The 17,290-nt window shown below is 38.4% G+C and overlaps 1 protein-coding gene across 2 annotated transcripts; it reads left to right on the top strand.

The window, feature by feature from the left end:
* The first annotated feature begins 2,471 nt into the window (after nucleotides 1-2,471).
* Nucleotides 2,472-17,030, top strand: COMMD8 (COMM domain containing 8). Of its 2 annotated transcripts, XM_026508833.4 has the most exons (5): nucleotides 2,472-2,601; nucleotides 7,017-7,172; nucleotides 11,391-11,543; nucleotides 13,858-14,013; nucleotides 16,108-17,030. In XM_026508833.4, the coding sequence occupies exons 1-5, from the start codon at nucleotides 2,536-2,538 to the stop codon at nucleotides 16,126-16,128; spliced, it is 552 nt and encodes a 183-aa protein (XP_026364618.1). In that variant the 5' UTR covers nucleotides 2,472-2,535; the 3' UTR covers nucleotides 16,129-17,030. The 2 variants fall into 2 exon arrangements, with proteins under 2 accessions (XP_026364618.1, XP_057165757.1); XM_057309774.1 differs by having other exon boundaries at nucleotides 2,477-2,601; nucleotides 13,858-17,030.
* The last annotated feature ends 260 nt before the right edge of the window (nucleotides 17,031-17,290 follow it).

Genomic DNA, 17,290 nt, shown 5'->3' with positions numbered 1-17,290 from the left:
AGAAGGCCACTTACCAGGGAATCTAATAATTTTTTTTTTATGTGCCAGGCTAGACTTCAGTTTAAGAATTTTACATACACGAAGGTATGACTCTGTAAATTCTGTGCTAACGTTATAACCAATTACAGATGAGAAATCCTAAACACAGGGAAGTGAACACAGCTTGCCTAATATTATATAGATACTAATTTTACTAATTGGGGTTTGAACTTAAGAAGTTTAGCTCCAGAGTCCACATTTCTAATTATCACCGTAAGTAAGATTTGGAACATGGAAACTAGCACACACACAACACACTTAGTAAAAGTGGGACTGTAAGAGACAGAAATATGTTTGGAAAACCTCTTGGATTGCACATATAAGAACATCCTCTTACTTATCAAAAGGCAAATATTAAGCACTCTCAACCTGTGAACTATATTAGAAGCTGTATTTGGGGGCGCCTGGGTGGCTCAGTTGTTGACCATCTGCCTTTGGCTCGGGGCGTGGTCCCGGCGTTATGGAATCGGGCCCCACGTCAGGCTCCTCCGCTAGGAGCCTGCTTCTTCCTCTCCCACTCCCCCTGCTTGTGTTCCCTCTCTCGCTGGCTGTCTCTATCTCTGTCAAATAAATAAATAAAATCTAAAAAAAAAAAAAAGGTGTATTTGTTAAACGTTGAGTTTTTGTGTGTGTACCACTGTTATTTATTTATTTTTAAATTTTAATTCCAGTTAGTTAAAATACAGTGTTACATCAGTTTCAGCATATAATACAGTGATTCAAGAATTAAAGGTTGAGTTTTGTTACAACCAAATTCCAGAGGAAAGACCAAATTCTTCCTATCTAGTGTTGCTTGAGAGAGAAATCAGGACCTAATTCTGTGGCCTCTGACTAAATCTTGGGCCCTGCTCTCTGTGCCTCTTTGCCTTATTTAGTAATCTGTTTTATGACCTTAGGAAGTCGTTATCACCCCAGAAAGCCTTTCTTTCCTCTTTAGGGCCAGTGAAACACAGACTCAGCCCAGTGACTTTGCAGCTAACACGCATATGACCTTGGACAAGGCCCATACTACTTCACCAAATTTGTTTCCTCATCTTTAAAAGTTGGGGTAACACCCACAACACAAGGTTAGAGGGAGAATTAATAAGATAAAATATATAAACTGTTTGGCATGTAGTAGATGCTCAATAAATATCTTTACACCCCCCCCAATTTTTACAATATCTAAAATCTAGCTTTTTCTTAGAAAACAGACTCTATCCTCAGTAGACTTACTAACAGACATAGATTAGCTAGGAAGTTTCCAGATTCCTTGTTTAGTAACTATTACTTGAGGGGCTCCTATGCACAAAGTCAAAGTGTCTTAAGATAATTATGTTTTAGTTCAGGCAATGATTGTTTTACATAACTATCTATATTAAGAACTAGAAAATGGTAAATATTTTAAGTAAGGGACGGTCATGAAAATTCAGAGGAGGAAAAAATTGCTTTCACCTCCAAGGGATGGGGCACAGAGTACAGAAAGGATATTTGAGCTAAACATTGAAGGATGTCACTAATAAACAGTATTTCTTTGCATAGCCCACAGACTAACATAATTACTTTCGCCTCTGTGGTATGCTTCATCAGTTTTCGCCACTTTTATTATTAAATTTATATTAGACTGTAATTTTTGTTTCTGTTTCCTACATATTGTGCATTTCTGGATAGCAGAACTATCTTATCCCACTAAATTCTCCAGCACTTGATTAAAGTAACAGCTATAATGCGGAGAGAAATCACAGAAAGGCTGTTTGGCTTTTTCGTTAGTTCAGTGTTAACAGCGTGGCTGCGGAGTCTGACTTTAACTTTAGGCTGTGCCTCTTAGCTGTCTTGAGGGTTGGCATAAAAACAAAATGCCCCTTGAGTTTGACTTACAGATAAACAAGCATAATTTTTTTTGGGTATAATTATGCCCCATGAAATATTTAGGGGGCACACATATAAGAAAATACTCTTTGTTGTTTATCTGAAATGTCAAGATTTAACTGGGCACTCCATCTTTTTATTTGCTAAATCTGACAGTCCTTGTGACTTCTCTGATCTTGTTATTTGGAAATGGGCATGAAAATAACACTTTCTTTTTAAGATAATCTATATAAGGAATATTGGACATAGGTGAACCCTTAACGTTCCAAATCAGAATACTTTTGTAGGAGACATATGCCAAAACTCAGGGCCAATGGCCCTGAAATCACAATACAGTTACTCTTATTAGTTGGTTTTCGGCGGAGTGCAGAGAAAGTTCGATAGAACTCTGAACAAAGTTGCAAACTGCTTTGAGGATTTGCAGATTGGCGTTCAACCCAATAAGGGTGTTAGGCAACGTTACTCCTGGCGGAAGAGGGATTTTCCTTAGTTAAGGGAAAGCGTTGGCTGTGCCTCTGCGCACGCGCACAAGGGCTCCAGCGGCTCCACGCCAAGCCCTCGCCCCACCCGAGAGTCACGTGGGTGAGTCGCGCTCTAGAGGCGCGACCGGGCCTTGTCATGTGACCGAGGTTCCTCCTTGGTACTGGGATGGAGCCGGAAGAGGGGACGCCCTTGTGGCAGCTGCAGAAGCTTCCAGCCGAGCTGGGCCCGCAGGTGAGGAGAGCGCAGGCGGCGTGGCAGGCGGGGCTCTGGGGAGGCCCGGCCTGCAGGTCCGGCCCGGTCTGATCGAGACGTCTTCGCTGGGCTCACCCGGGCTGCCCAGGGCAGGGACGGGGAATGGGCGTGATGTCGGGTGTCCGGCCCACTTCTTCCCCTGGAGAGCTGAGGAGGCTGAGGCTTTTGGCGCCACTTCCGCGCCCCTGTTTGGAGGTGCCCCTCGAGGGGCTTTTCGAGCTGACTTAGGACCGGTCATGGTCGGACCCGGGTGGGGACGGCCCGTCAGCTCCCAAGCGCGGCCCGCGTCCCGCGACCCAGTGACTCTGGGCTGGAGAGCGAAGGCACCAGCATAGTATTTGAAATCTTACAACGTGGAACCAGTGGTTTGCAGTCTCTCATTTCATTCATTCATACACGACACGCCTTCAGAATGCTCCCTGTGCACCAGGCAGAGTGCTAGGGACACGCTGCTTACCTAGAGAAGCATACCCTGCCCCCTTGAGGGCGACAGAAAAAAAAATTGGTAAGGGCCACCAATAAATGGACGACTTACTTTAGGTGGCGTGGTGTAAGGTAGCCTTTCCCCCAAGAGGTGACATATACATAGACACCCTGAGCCTGAGAAGGAGGTGTGAGGATCTGGGGAAAGCAGCCTTGTTCATTTCGTCCCTCCAGCTTTGCACTGAAGTCTGTCTTGTGCTGAGTGCCCGTATGGTATTAGGTGAAATGGTGAATGAAATACAGCCTGTGCCCCTGTGGAGCTTGCTATCTAATAAGGAAACCAAACTGAATTAATGAGCTTGTGGGACAGGTAGCACCCCAGATTTGAGGGGGCAAGGAGAGGTTTTGTATAAAAGGAACATCTAAATTTCTAGCTTGAGTTCTGAAGGATGAGTAGGAACCAGACGGGCTAGAAGGGAGAGAGTGTCTTAGGCAGGGGAGTGGCAGCCACAAGGCTTAGCTACAAGGCTTAACAGCCTTGGCAGGTTTGAGGACCTGCCCTAATTCTTAGAGACTGAAATTCGGAGTGAGCAGAGCAGGGAGACTAAGGCTAGACAGGTGAGTGGGAAGTCCGGTAGCTCGTCTTTATATGCCATGCTTGTGTGTTTAGCCTCAATACCAAAGGCACTGGCTGTTTTGAGTTTGAAAAATCAAATGTGGAGAGAGTGATTACATCTAATAAGTATCTTGACAGAATTGTGAAAGGAAGAGAAAACCCAGTGGATGCTGTAGAGGAAAATCTGACTAAGAAGTGGGTTTTTTCCCCCTTGAAAAGAAGGAAGGACCTGAAGGAAATTTGCCTGTCCCTAAAAGGAAGCAATAGATACAAAATTGAGCTTCAGCATTAGCTCTGGGATCTGTGGTTCTGTTTGTCCTCAGAAGTCAGCCTACTAATTCATTCTATTGTAATTAGTACATAAATATATTTACTCCTTCTCCTCTGTCCCACAGCAATTCAGGTCTCATTATACAACTTCTTGACTGATTGGCTTGCCTCTGGTTTCTCTTATTCTGAACTCCTTCAGAGTAGATACTTTGTTTTATATCTTTAGATCTTGAGAGTTGTGTCTGGGTCGGGGTGGGTTCTTAATCAGTGTTGGCTGAGGGAAGGAATTAATGCGTACTAAAATCTGCTTAACCATGGGGGCGCTTATCTGGATGCCAAGCTTTGGTGGGATGGCCTTCAGTGTCAGTGAGAGGCACCTCTGAGTAAGTCCCAATTCTGTTCCATTCACAAATGGGTGAAGGGTGGGAGTGGGGGTTTCACCTACATAATGTGATAGAGGGGTATGTGGCGGGCAGCTTTTATAAGCCCCACATGTAGGTCTTCTTTTTTCCTCTATTCCATTTACAATGGGAAAGTGTGGGGAGATTAAACTTACTTAACTCTTACCAGGATCAAAAAAAACAAAACAAAACAAAACCCTGTCTTAACTCTTTTCTGTGATTTTAGGAGTGCGGAAACCGAAATGTCAGCAGAGAGTTTGAGTTATGTGCCCGAGGTTGTCAAACTAATAAGTGGCAAAGGTAGAACACGTGTTCAGATCTGTTGACTGTGAGTCTTTGTGTTAGCCTTCTGCCTCTGTCTTCATTCTGCCTGCTTCTTAGATAAGGCCCGTAGCCTTTCCCACCCTGTAGGTTGATGACACCTAGATCTCAGCATCCAGCCGAAGATCTCGGAGTGTCAGGCTTCTGCTTAGACCCACCCCCGGTATCTCAAATGCAGTGTGTCGTTGGCTGAGCTCCTCGTTTTCCCCCCCAGAACTACTCTTCCTGTGGTTGTAGCTTTATCTTTGGTTTGGGGCAGCGCCATTTACCCAGCCACTCAACCTTAAATCTGCGTATCATCCTTGGTTTCTTCTCCTTTTCACGTCTCTTTTACCTCTGTATTGCCTCCATTTTGAGTGTCCTCAATTATTTAGGCCCCCCGATCTCTTCCTGGTAAACTGAAGGCAGGAGGCCTTTGATCTCACCATCTGTCTTTTCCCTTTCTTTCATCTCCCAACTTGTTGGCAAATTTATGGGAAAATAATGCAAATATGCGAATAGGTTGCTTAGCTGTGGAAGCAATTAAAGAGCCTGGACAGTGTAAACAGGGCCCTTTATGATTTGGCCTCCACTCACCTCTCCAGCCTTGTATCCTGTCTTTTTTCAAATTGAACAAGTGATTTTACACTTCCATTCTCTGCATATGCTGTTGCTTATGACTAGAAATGCCCTTCTCTTCTATTTGAATGGCCCGCTACTCAACCTTTTAAAAGCCTTCCCTGCTTCCTCTCTGCTCCTTTGTATCTTCTGTAAACTTTTAATATAGCTCCAGTCATTCTCAATTGCATTTATGTATTTATATGTTTGTCTTTCTCTAATGTGCTAAAGCTCCCATATGGTAGAACCTTGATCTTGTTTATCCTCAGTTTCTCATTTATAAAATGGGGATAATAACAATACTTACTTCATGGGGCACAGTGCTTGGTACTCAGGGCTCCATAATTGGTAGTTATTATGGTTATTTTTGCTTTGTATTTCCATTAACTTGTTTAACAATTGGAATAAAGTGCTCATTATGTATTTGTATGTATGAATACAAACATTTATAAATGAATGAATAAATAAATGAATGAATAAAAACATTTATATTCCAAAAGATGGCACTTCTATTTTTTAGTTTGAGTTCTGGGTTTTGCTTTAGCATGGAGGTAGTTTGGGTAACACGGGATATGCGTACAGGATTTTGAATGAATTTCAAATTGAGAATGTTTGTTGACTTTGGTAAATAAAAGGTCTGTTCATATAGTGCATTAGCCATCATTTGGAAGCAGGGTTACCAGTTGCTCATTTCTATTCTGGTATGTGTGGTGTTATAGAGAAAGAGTTATATTGCTTAAAATGGGGTAGAATATGGTCCAGGGGAAAAAAGAGTTGGAAGACTTGTTGCTTAAATGCATTTCCAAATTATTTGGGTTCAAATACTCTTTTTACAAGACACAAATATCCCCTGGGAAAGAAAACCATATTAATCATTTATCTAGAATAGGGCTGGCGTAGTAGACACTCAGTTAATGTATGTTAGACATAGAGCATAATACCAGTAGTAGTAGTGATGGTGGTAGTGGTGGTAATAGTGATAATAATACTAAGAAGAAGAATCATAACAAGGGCTAGCAATGTTTAGGTGTTTTATAGCGTGCCAGGAATGTGCTGAGTGATTTGCATGTACTCCTTCAATCCTTACAACAACATTATGGGGGTAGATGATATCCTCACTTTATACATGAGGAAACTGGCACAGAACATTTAAATAACTTGATAAAACTAGGTAAGTGGCGGAACTAGGATTCAAATTAGACAGTTTTATTCCAAAATTCAGTGTTAATCACTATGTTCAGTTATATATGTGTTAGGATTTCCGTTGCTGATGCTAAGATAGGGTAGAGATAAAGGAAAGTAAAAAAGGAGAAGAAAGGTAGTGACCGCTTTCTTGGACTGGACCAAGAGAAGTGAGTGTGGATGCTGTGAAAATGGAGGTAGAGGGAAATGAAGTTTATAGATCTATGGTAAAAAACTTTAGTCTAAAAGTCATACTTTTTTTAGATTATTGGGATAAATACACTGTCTAAGTAATACCAAGGTGAAGCCTTTCTATTCACCATCTTCCTTTCACGAATATTGGGGAAACAACAGTGTATATATGAAATTATTTTAGCTTCTGAAGGTGGACAAAATTATAAGAAGTCTGGTATTTTTATTGGAGCTTTTATTTTTAATTAATGAGAATAATGTTAAAAATAGTTAGATTTCAACCTCAGCTGCTTTTGCAGATAACATAAGCTTCTCCCAGCAATACTTGTTTCCTACAAGGAAGATAAATCTTTTTTATAAGTTATAATTCATTTATTTCCTTTTCTCTCTAGCTTCTTCACAAAATAATTGATGGCATTTGTGGCCGAGCTTATCCTCTCCACCAGGATTATCACAGTGTTTGGGATTCAACAGAATGGAAGAACGTTCTAGAAGATATTACCAAATTTTTCAAAGCTGTAGTTGGTAAAAATTTATCTGATGAAGAGGTAACTTAACTTCGAATTTCTATACCTTATAATAAATAATAAATAGTTTTCAGGTTTTTCTTAAGTTGGTCTGTAGGTCACTTATATACAAGAGCTGTCATCAGTAAGTATATATATACATTTTTTAAAAGATTTTATTCATTTTTTTGAGAGAGAGAGAGAACATGAGAGATCAGGAGTGGGGTGGGGTTGGGGGAGGAAAGGGCAGAGGGAGAGGAAGAAGCAGACTCTCAGTTGAGCAGGGAGCCTGATTTCGACTGGATCCCAGGACCCTGGGATCATGACCTGAGCTGCAGGCAGACGCTTAACTGACTGAGCCACCCAGGCGCCCCCAGTAAGTATATATTATATTACAACAAAACCTCATAAATTGTCAGTAGGCAAATCTGACTGTGGAAGTTATTTTTTATAGTTTTGTTTCATGTTTTTAAAATTATGACACATTTAAATCATGTAGAAGAAAACCAGAAGTTATATAACTTACACCTACACTCTCATTATCACAATTAAACAGTTGTTAACATCTTTATGCATTACAAGTTTGTGTGTTTGTTTTAGAGACAAAGCATTACAGATATACCTAAATACCACGTGGGCATGCCACCCTTCCCTAAGAGATCACCACTTGTGAAGTTGGCATACATGTTTTGTATTCAGGAATATTTGCATTGTAAGCAATAGATATAATTATTTGAGCTGTATAAATGTGTAACTTGTAAATGATAACAGGTATCCATTTGTAATTTTTTAATGGAATGTTGTGTTTTAGACTTACCAGTTTTGGTAAATGTAGATCTGGTTCATGTATTTTAACCTCTTGTAGTATTTGATGATAGGAATTAGCAGGACTTATTTTTCTGGTCCCTTCCTGATGAACTATTAGATCATTGCCTCTTTAATTATTATGTATAGAGTACTTCTACAGACATTTGTCTCCTTGTACGCATATTGGCCAGCTTTTCTTGGACAGACATCTTAATGTGAAATTATAGGAATATCCTTCCATTGAATTGCTTTTGTACCTTGGTCAAAAATTATTTTGCCATGTTTGTATAGGTTCCTTACTTTTTAAAAAAGTGTAGTTATGTATGTTCATTTTGATTTGGATGATATTCTGGGTGGGAGGTCTTTGTTAGATACATGTATTTTAAATATCTTCTCCCATTATGTGGCTAGCCTTTTCACTCTTACTGGTCTTTTTGTGAACAGAAGTTCTGAATTTTAATCAAGTCCAGCTTTGTCAATATTTCTTTTGGTGGTTAGTGCTAGTAAGGTCCTGTTTAAGAAATATTTGTGCCAGGGGCGCCTGGGTAGCGCAGTCGTTAAAGCGTCTGCCTTCGGCTCAGGGCGTGATCCCGGCGTTCCGGGATCGAGTCCCACATCAGGCTCCTCTGCTATGAGCCTGCTTCTTCCTCTCCCACTCCCCCTGCTTGTGTTCCCTCTCTCGCTGGCTGTCTCTATCTCTGTTGAATAAATAAATAAATAAAATCTTTAAAAAAAAAAAAAAAGAAATATTTGTGCCAAAATCATGAAGATGTTTTGTTAGTTTTCTTGTAGAAGCTCTCACATTTATGTTGCTGATGCATTTTCAATTAGTATTTGTGGAGTAAGGGTCCAGTTCACATTTTTTCACATCAAGAGCCAGTTGACCCAGTACCGTTTATTGAAATGACAGTCCTCGCTCCCACAGAATTTCTGTGTAGCCCTTGTTGTAAATCAGGTAACTATATATGTATGGGTCTGTGTTTGGACTTTTTTTTTTTTTTTAAGATTTTATTTATTTGACATAGAGAGCATGCCCACAGACGGGGGAGCAGGAGAGGGAGAAACAGGCTCCCGCTAAGCAGGGAGCCCAATGTGGGGCTTGATCCCAGGACCCTGGGATCATGACCTGGCCAAAGGCATACGTTTAACCAACTGAGTCACCCGGGCGTCCCTGTATCTGGACTCTTTATTCTGCTCCATTAATTTATTTGTCTGTATTTCTCAGTACTACACTATCTTAATTAGTGTAGAATTACGGCCATGTTACATAAAGTCTTGATATCTGGTAGTAGAAGACCTTCAACTTCATGCTTCTCCAAGATTGTTTTGGGTATCCTGGGTCCTCTGTATTTTCATGTACATTTTAAAATCAGCTTGTCAATTTCAACCAAAAACCCTGCTGGGCTGACATACCAAAATATCATAGACGGGGTAGCTTAAACAACAAGAATTTATTTTTCATAATACTAGAGGCTGGTGAGTCCAAGACAAAGGTGCTGGTTGATTTGATTCCCTGTTGAGGGCCCTTTTCCTGGCTTCAGACTACCTTCTTTTTGTGTTTTTCTCATTGGTAAGGGGAGAGGGACAGAAGCATGCTCTCTTGTGTCTCTTTTTATAAGGGCACTAATCCTATCATGAGGGCCCTCACCCTTATGACCTATTAACTTAATTATCTCTCAAAGACCCACCCTCTTTAAATATCATCACAATGAAGGTAAGGATTTCAACATAGGAATTTTGGGGTGACATAATTAAGTTCATAGCAAGGAGACTGCACTGAATCTTTAGATCATTGTGGAAAGACTTTACAGCTTAATATTAATCTTCCCAATCCATGAACATGGTATAACATTCCATTTATTTGGATTGCATCAATTTCTCTAATATTTTGTAGTTTTTAGTATAGAGGTCTTGCAAAAATATTTTGTTAGATTTATTTCTAAGTAGTTGATATTTTTGATATTTTAAAATTTTGTTCTCCAATTATTTATTGCTAATATGTAGAAATACCGCAATTTTTATATCTTTACCCCATGTTAACAGTCTTTAAAAGTTTTATTATTTTAATGGCTTATAAAACGTTTTTGGTTTGGGTTTTTTTTGGATTTTTTTGGTATACAGTTATTTTCTTTTTAAAAATTGATACTTTTTTTTTTCTTACCTTATTGCACTGGCTTACACCTGTAAAACAGTGTTGAAAAAAAAGCAGTGTTTTATTCTTGACCTTAGGGAGAATGTATTCACTGTTTTATCATTGTCTTAGCTGTATGATTTTCTAGATATCAACTTTCAGATTAAAGAAGTTTCTTACAGTTCCTACTTTGCTGAGAATTGTTATCATTAATGGGTATTGAATTTTATTTAAATGCTCTTTCCCTAAATTTGTTATTTTTTCCTCCTTTATTTTGTTGATGTGGCATCTTTCATTGGATTTTTAAATGCTTAACTAACTTTTGTATTGCCAAAATAAATGCCACTTGGTCATGATGTATTATCTTTTTATGTATCTCTTAATTTGATTTGTTAGTATTTTATTTATGATTTTTGCATGTTTTTCAGTGATATTGGGCCATAGTTTTTCTTTTTTATAATGTCCTTGTCAGCATGTCAAGTTTTATTCTGGTCTAATAAAATGAATTAGGAAGTATTTTTTCTCTTATTCTCTGGAAGAGTTTATGAAGATTGATTTTATTTCTTTCATAGTACTATGTTACCATGTTGTATAATTTTCAAATATTTGGAATCTTTTTATCAGTTATGATTTAACTACACCATGGTAAAAAAATATAAATAGTTTGATTGCAGTCCTTTGAAATCTGTTGTGATTTGCTACATGGCTCATCATATGGTTCATTTTGGTGAATGTTCCATATATTTTTGAAAATAATATCTATTTTGTAGTTGATGAACATAATGTTCTATGTGTAAGTTAGGTTTAAGGAAGATAGTGTTTTTCAGTTCTTTATCTTTACTGATTTTTTTGTCTTTTTCTGTAAGTTACTGGGAGATGTGTTAACATTCTAATTATGAAAGTAGATTTATCCATTTCTCCGTTTAGTTCTGCCAAGTTGTGTTGCTATATATATTTTGAAGCTGTGTTATTAGGTGCATAGAAATTTATGATTATTCTTTCTATTGAATGGCCCTTGGGCCGTTTTTTATTTCTCATAATACTTCTTGCCTTAAAGACTACATTGTCTGATATTAAAATAGCTATACCAGTTTTAGTGGTCTTTGCTTCCGTGCTACTTCATCAGTTCATTTCTGTTTTGCAATAATTTGTTAAAATCTCTTGTTTGTTAGTTATGCATTCTCATTTTATTCTTTTCATAGAGACAGATTTTTTTTTAACTGTCATTTAAAAGGTTTTGTGAAAGAGAAGTGGAGCTATGTGTTTACATTTTAAACAGAAAGACCCTTTCACTTATTTTCTGTTTATTTTTATTTTCATAGATATTTCAGCAGTTAAATCAGTTGAATTCATTTCACCAACAAGCTATCATGAAATGCTTGAAAAGTAGGAAAGATGAAATCAAGCAGGCTCTGTTAGAAGAAATAGTTGATATTTCTTCTGCACAGCTACAGGATTTTGATTGGCAGTTAAAGGTAAGAATCTACTTATGGGCATGTATGTTTTTTATCTCATTTTTTGAAATGAAATATTCTTTTTCATATTATGCATTTAAAATTTGTTATTTTAAGAATACATTGTCAAAAATTGCATTTTTATATTTAGTACAGTACAAAGATCCATATAATATGTAAAAACATTACATTGATAATAAATTTAATAAACTAGAGCTGTGAATCATTAAATATCTTAAGTAGTGGAGTAGTATGTATTCAACATATATTTTTGGATTTCCAGACTTCATAAGCTTTCTGAGATTGGTAAATGCGATTTTGCCTTCAGGGGCGAAATCTATAACGTGCTATTAAAAAGAGCACTTGAAAAACACTTTGAAAAGAGACTCATGAGCAGTAGGTTCATAAAGAACAATAGCAATCCAGCTTTCTGTGCCGTACAGGGCACCTGAACCTAGATGAGGAGGTTGTATTGAAACACATTGTGTTTCTTCATTTCAGCACGATAAGTGCCTCATATTGTCCTTGTGGATAAAGTGGAGAAAGATGTGGACAGATCACATAGTTACTTGGGTCATAGCTAGATAAATAACCAAAATTTGTGTTAGCTAGGAGGGAGTTCTCTGTGATTCTGGTTTTGGCCCAAACTTCTTCAACAAATATTCTTTCATGAATATTATGCTCATCAAATCTGAGATATGGTAAATATTAATGTAATAGAATTAAAGTTTAAAATTATTTTACAGCAGATTACAGTGATGGATCAAATGAAGCAAAATAAACTGAGCAGAGATAACCTAGGTAGAGAATTCTTTAAATAAAGGCAATTTAATATAAAAGATATGAGAGATAAGCCAAAAGTAATTTGTATGAAAAATATTCAGTTGTTTTGATTTGCCAGATGTGGCCTCAGTCAGCAGTGTGATGATTCGGTCTTGTTTTGTTGGTAGAAATGCAGTGTTTCAAGCAATGGGTAGTTCTAATTCTGTTCTCATTCATTAGATCTTCTTAGTTAATTTAGTTTAGTAGTACTTTTACTTTTGGCTGCCAAATGTAAGAGACACTGCAACAAATTGGAGCCAAACCAAAAGAGAATGAACAGGAACTTAAAGTCGTGGTACATGAAGGTTTTTTGAAACACTTGAGACCACGTATCCAGAAAAGAAAAACTTTAGTACAAAAATTATAGTTACCTTTAAAGGACTAAAAGTCATCTGTATGGATGAGGGAATTGATATGTGCTCGTGGCTTCAGAGGCTAGGACAAAGGCTAAAGTCTAAGGTATATGGTTTGCGATAAGATGAGTTCACGTTCAACCTGAGGAGAGCTTTTTTACACCTGTCAGTATCTGAAGATTATTCAATAAACTCTTCTTGAAGTAGCTCGTTCATCATGGGTCGTATTCAAGCATAGACTGAGAAAGCGCTTACTGGACACACTGAGGAGGAGAATTATCCGTAAAGGAGTCCATCTTTAATGGACTCCTCTCAGCTGTTATGAGCCCTGGTTTTTGAAGAGAGAATGAAGGAGGTATGTGAGGATTCCATTCTGCAGTCCGAGGATGTTTGTTAGGGAGATAGTTCCTTACCAGTCATTGTACAAGTAATGAATGATACAAGTAAATTTTTGCAAGTAGTAGCACTTTGAAGATTGAGGTATGGTGGAGTTTTTTTAGCTCAGATACCAGGAGAATTGATTTTCCCTTTGCCATCTGCCAATGAAGCTATGGTGCTTGTTTCAAAAACTATTTGTATCCTAAATATTTGGTTCTTTTGTTTCCTCTAGGATTCTCTTTAGATAGAAAATAGGAAGTGGAGTAAATGTTGAATGTTTTTGCTGAGTGGCTCTAATTGATAGTGGTATCTTGATAACGTGTTTATCAATAATTTAGTAGAAAGTTAGCTGATTGTGAACGAAGCATCTTCATTGCACAGGGTTTACCAGTGTTTTTAGTTTTATCTTTGTACATGGACTTTCTTCCTCTTGGTATCCTCACACTTCTTTAAGCTTTAAGAATTCTCGGTTTCGTGATGCATTGGACCCATTCAACTTCCCTTCCCAGCCATAACTCTGCCCTGGATTTCTGCTTCTGCCACAAACTTTGGACTGGTTGTCCTTTTTTCCCTAGTTGTCTTCCTCTCTGTCATCCTCCTTTCTCTGTCCGTTCTTCCTATACATGTTGGTTTGGCATGGGTGTATTTCTTCCACCTTTTCCTGTACTTGACAGCAAACAGGAGTATTCTTTTCTTAAAATGTATTGTTAATACGCTCTGATGCATATTTAATGTAGTCTTTTTTACTACTCATTAATTACTGTTTTCCTCATTTTAAACAGCTTGCACTGTCTAGTGACAAGATTGCTACTTTACAAATGCCACTTTTAAACCTTCATCTAGACATAAAAGAAAATGGTGAAGTCAAACCATATTCTGTTGAAATGAGTAAAGAAGAGCTGCAGAATCTAATAAATTCCTTGGAAGCAGCTAATAAGGTATTTGTTTTAATTTTGTTGTGTGTTTAAAATGTTTACATTTTGATTGATATCCTTAGAACAATAGGAGAAAAACTTAAAATTGACTTTTCATATTTCTTTTATTCCTGATATTTTATGTTAAGCACAGAACATACCTTGTTGATATGTTCTGCATCTCTAGTTTTAGATATTTAATTATAACTTGTAATTTTAACTACTTAGTTTTGAGCATAATTTATCAAGTAGTTACTTTTTTTTTTTTTTTTAAAGATTTCATTTATTTATTTGACAGAGAGAGACAGCCAGCGAGAGAGGGAACACAAGCAGGGAGAGTGGGAGAGGAAGAAGCAGGCTCCTAGCAGAGAAGCCCGATATGGGGCTCGATCCCAGAACGCTGGGATCATGCCCTAAACCGAAGGCAGACGCTTAACCGCTGTGCCACCCAGGCGCCCCAAGTAGTTATTTTTGATAGAATAATACTGTTGTTCTAGCAGCTAGATTTTTTTTTTTTTACCTCAGTGCTCATTAATGATAAAAATAAAATTTTTACTTAAAAAAATAAAATTTTTACCTTGGGGCTATGAAATTAGTTGATTCTAAAGTGTTTTTATGATTATTATGAGTAGTTATGATTTTAAAGAAAAGAGTGTCTTATTTAACTGCACAAGTAAGGGGCGCCTGGGTGGCGCAGTCGGTTAAGCATCTGCCTTCGGCTCGGGTCGTGATCCCAGGGTCCTGGGATCGAGCCCCACATCGAGCTCCCTGCTCAGTAGCAGGCTGCTTCTCCCTCTGCCACTCCTCCTGTTAGTGCTCTCTCTCTGTCAGATAAATAAATAAAATCTTTAAAAAAAAAAGTTTTAGCTGCACAAATAGAGTTGTTTTTATACTCCTCTAAGTATAGGAGACAAAATATGGCTTGTAGTTATGACAAAATCAGATGAAACTAATGACTGACTAAAAATTTTACATATACAAAGGATTGACTAAATAACAGGAACCATTCTCAGTGTTTAATGAGAAAAATCATATTTAAACAGTAGAAACTGCTGCTGTCAGAAAGAAATAAAAATAACTGTCTCTGTATACCTGTGTTCCTTTCATGATTACTCAGCATTGGGCGCCTGGGCGGCTCAGTCTGTTAGGCATCTGCCTTAGGCTCAGGTCATGATCCCAGAGTCCTGGGATCGAGGTCTGCAGTGGGCTTCCTGCTCAGCGGGGGGCCTGCTTCGCCCTCTCCCTTGGCCTGTCACTCCCCCTGCTTGTGTGCTCTCTCTCTCTGTCAAATAAATAAATAAAATCTTGAATTTAAAAAAAAAAAGATTGCTCAGGATTTTCTCTAGTGATTTGCTCTCCAGTAATCAATGTCAGATATTTAACTTCTCTTGCTCCTGACCAATCTTCTTGGCCCCACCTTTTTTTTTTTTTTAAGTAGGCTCCACGCCCACCATGGAGCCCAATGCAGGGCCTGAATTCATGACCCTGAGATCAAGACCTGAGGTCGGGAGTTGGATGCTTAACTGACTGGGCCACCCAGGCACCAGGCTCTACCTTTTTCTTTTTTTTAAGATTTATTTATTTATTTATTTTGAGAGAGAGAGAGAGAGAGAGCATGAGCAGGGGGGAGGGGCAGAGGGAGAGGGAGAAGCAGACTCCCCACTGAGCCGGGAACCTGGTGCAGGACTTGATCCCAGGACTCCAGGATCATGACCTGAGCCAAGGCAGACGCTTAACGGACTGAGCCACCCAGGTGTCCCCCGGCTTTGTCTTTCTGAAACCCTGGTATAGTCAGCTTCCGTCCGTACTCTGCAGTTACACAGTCATTTTAGTGCCATGATGACCGGTCCACAAGCCTAGTAGCCGCACGGGGAGCCTGGCTTGCTTTTGGGTGGGGCTAAGTGTCTGAGGGAGTGTGTGGTAGAGCTTCATGTAAGTGTTAATTGAGTGTGAACCAGGGATCCTGGCAGGCGTCCGTCATCAGTTGCTGTGCATTGTACTTGCTTGTTACCAGTTCTCTGGTCTTCAGAGATTTCAAAGCATTTCATTAAGCAGATACGGACATCATTCTGGAATAACCTCATTTCCACAACCCCCCCCCCCCAATTTTGTTTTAAGGTGGTCCTGCAGTTGAAATAACTGGAAGTGGTGCACACCAACACTATCAGATTCTACTGCTACCCCAGATGCGGCCGAGTGAATGCTGTGTGTTCAGAACACCTGCGCTGTACTGACTGTTTTGCTGTGCTGAGAAAGCAGCAGGGCTGGGATTACAGAGATAAAAATGTATCCGCTTCCCTAAAGAACAGGAAATGACACGGTTGACAGGAAATGCATAAAAAATGATAGATGAAAAAGCTATAATAGCAGTTTATATTTTCATAATGGCTGTTTTGCCTCATTTATTAAATATTTGAAAAATCTTTATAGATATACAGTTTTATTAAAAGCTAAAAATAGGCTCTAAAGTAATGTAAACGTACAAAGCACAAATCTACTTGAATGTTGCTTAAAGGAATATATGAATAGCAAGGATATGTATTATGGATATATTTGATTCATTTGTAATATTTTTAAAAAATAACTTTTAAAGAATGTATAAGCTGCATATATAACTCAGGAGATTCCATATCTTTCTTCTATTTCAAAGGAAAGATTATAAAGTGTAAAATTTCTTAGAGAAAGAAGCTCCTCTTCAGATATGAACAAAAAATAATTAAATTTGTGTCAATGGTTTTGAGTTTATGAATTCTAGAGATTAAAATCCTTTATTCGAGTGGGGAAAAAATGAAAGTAACACTGTTACTTCTGCATTTCTGTGTCTGATCGGGAGGATGTGCTTTGATAAAAAGAACAGATGTCATTGTATAGTGTATATATAACTATTCAGATATCAGCTAAGGTTAAATATAGGTCCATTTTTGTTACAGACTTTTAATATTACAGTAAATAGTGTTGGGTGTTCACTGGAAAACAAACCATTTTTAATTTCATTTAACTTTAAGAACAAGCATTCTGAACAAATAAAAAATGTCATTTTACTTTTCCGGTTTGCTTTATTTGAAACGGCTTTCTACAGGATGCAGTGACGCATGAGTAATTGGCACCTGCTGTTTGCAAGCTTCATCGCTCTTTAGAGCATCAGACTAGTATTTGAGGTGTTCAGAATAGTTCTTACTATTCTCATCATAGAGATGAAGATAGGCTTAGAGAGCTTAAAGAAAATATCTGCGTGTGATCTAGGCCGTGCCCCTCAAAATGTGTCTGTAGACTGATGCCAGTCTGTGGTCTGTGGACTGTT

This window comes from Ursus arctos, unplaced genomic scaffold (assembly GCF_023065955.2).
Source record: "Ursus arctos isolate Adak ecotype North America unplaced genomic scaffold, UrsArc2.0 scaffold_9, whole genome shotgun sequence".
Classification (NCBI taxonomy): Eukaryota; Metazoa; Chordata; class Mammalia; order Carnivora; family Ursidae; genus Ursus; species Ursus arctos.
This window is presented reverse-complemented; position numbering and strand designations above follow the sequence as displayed.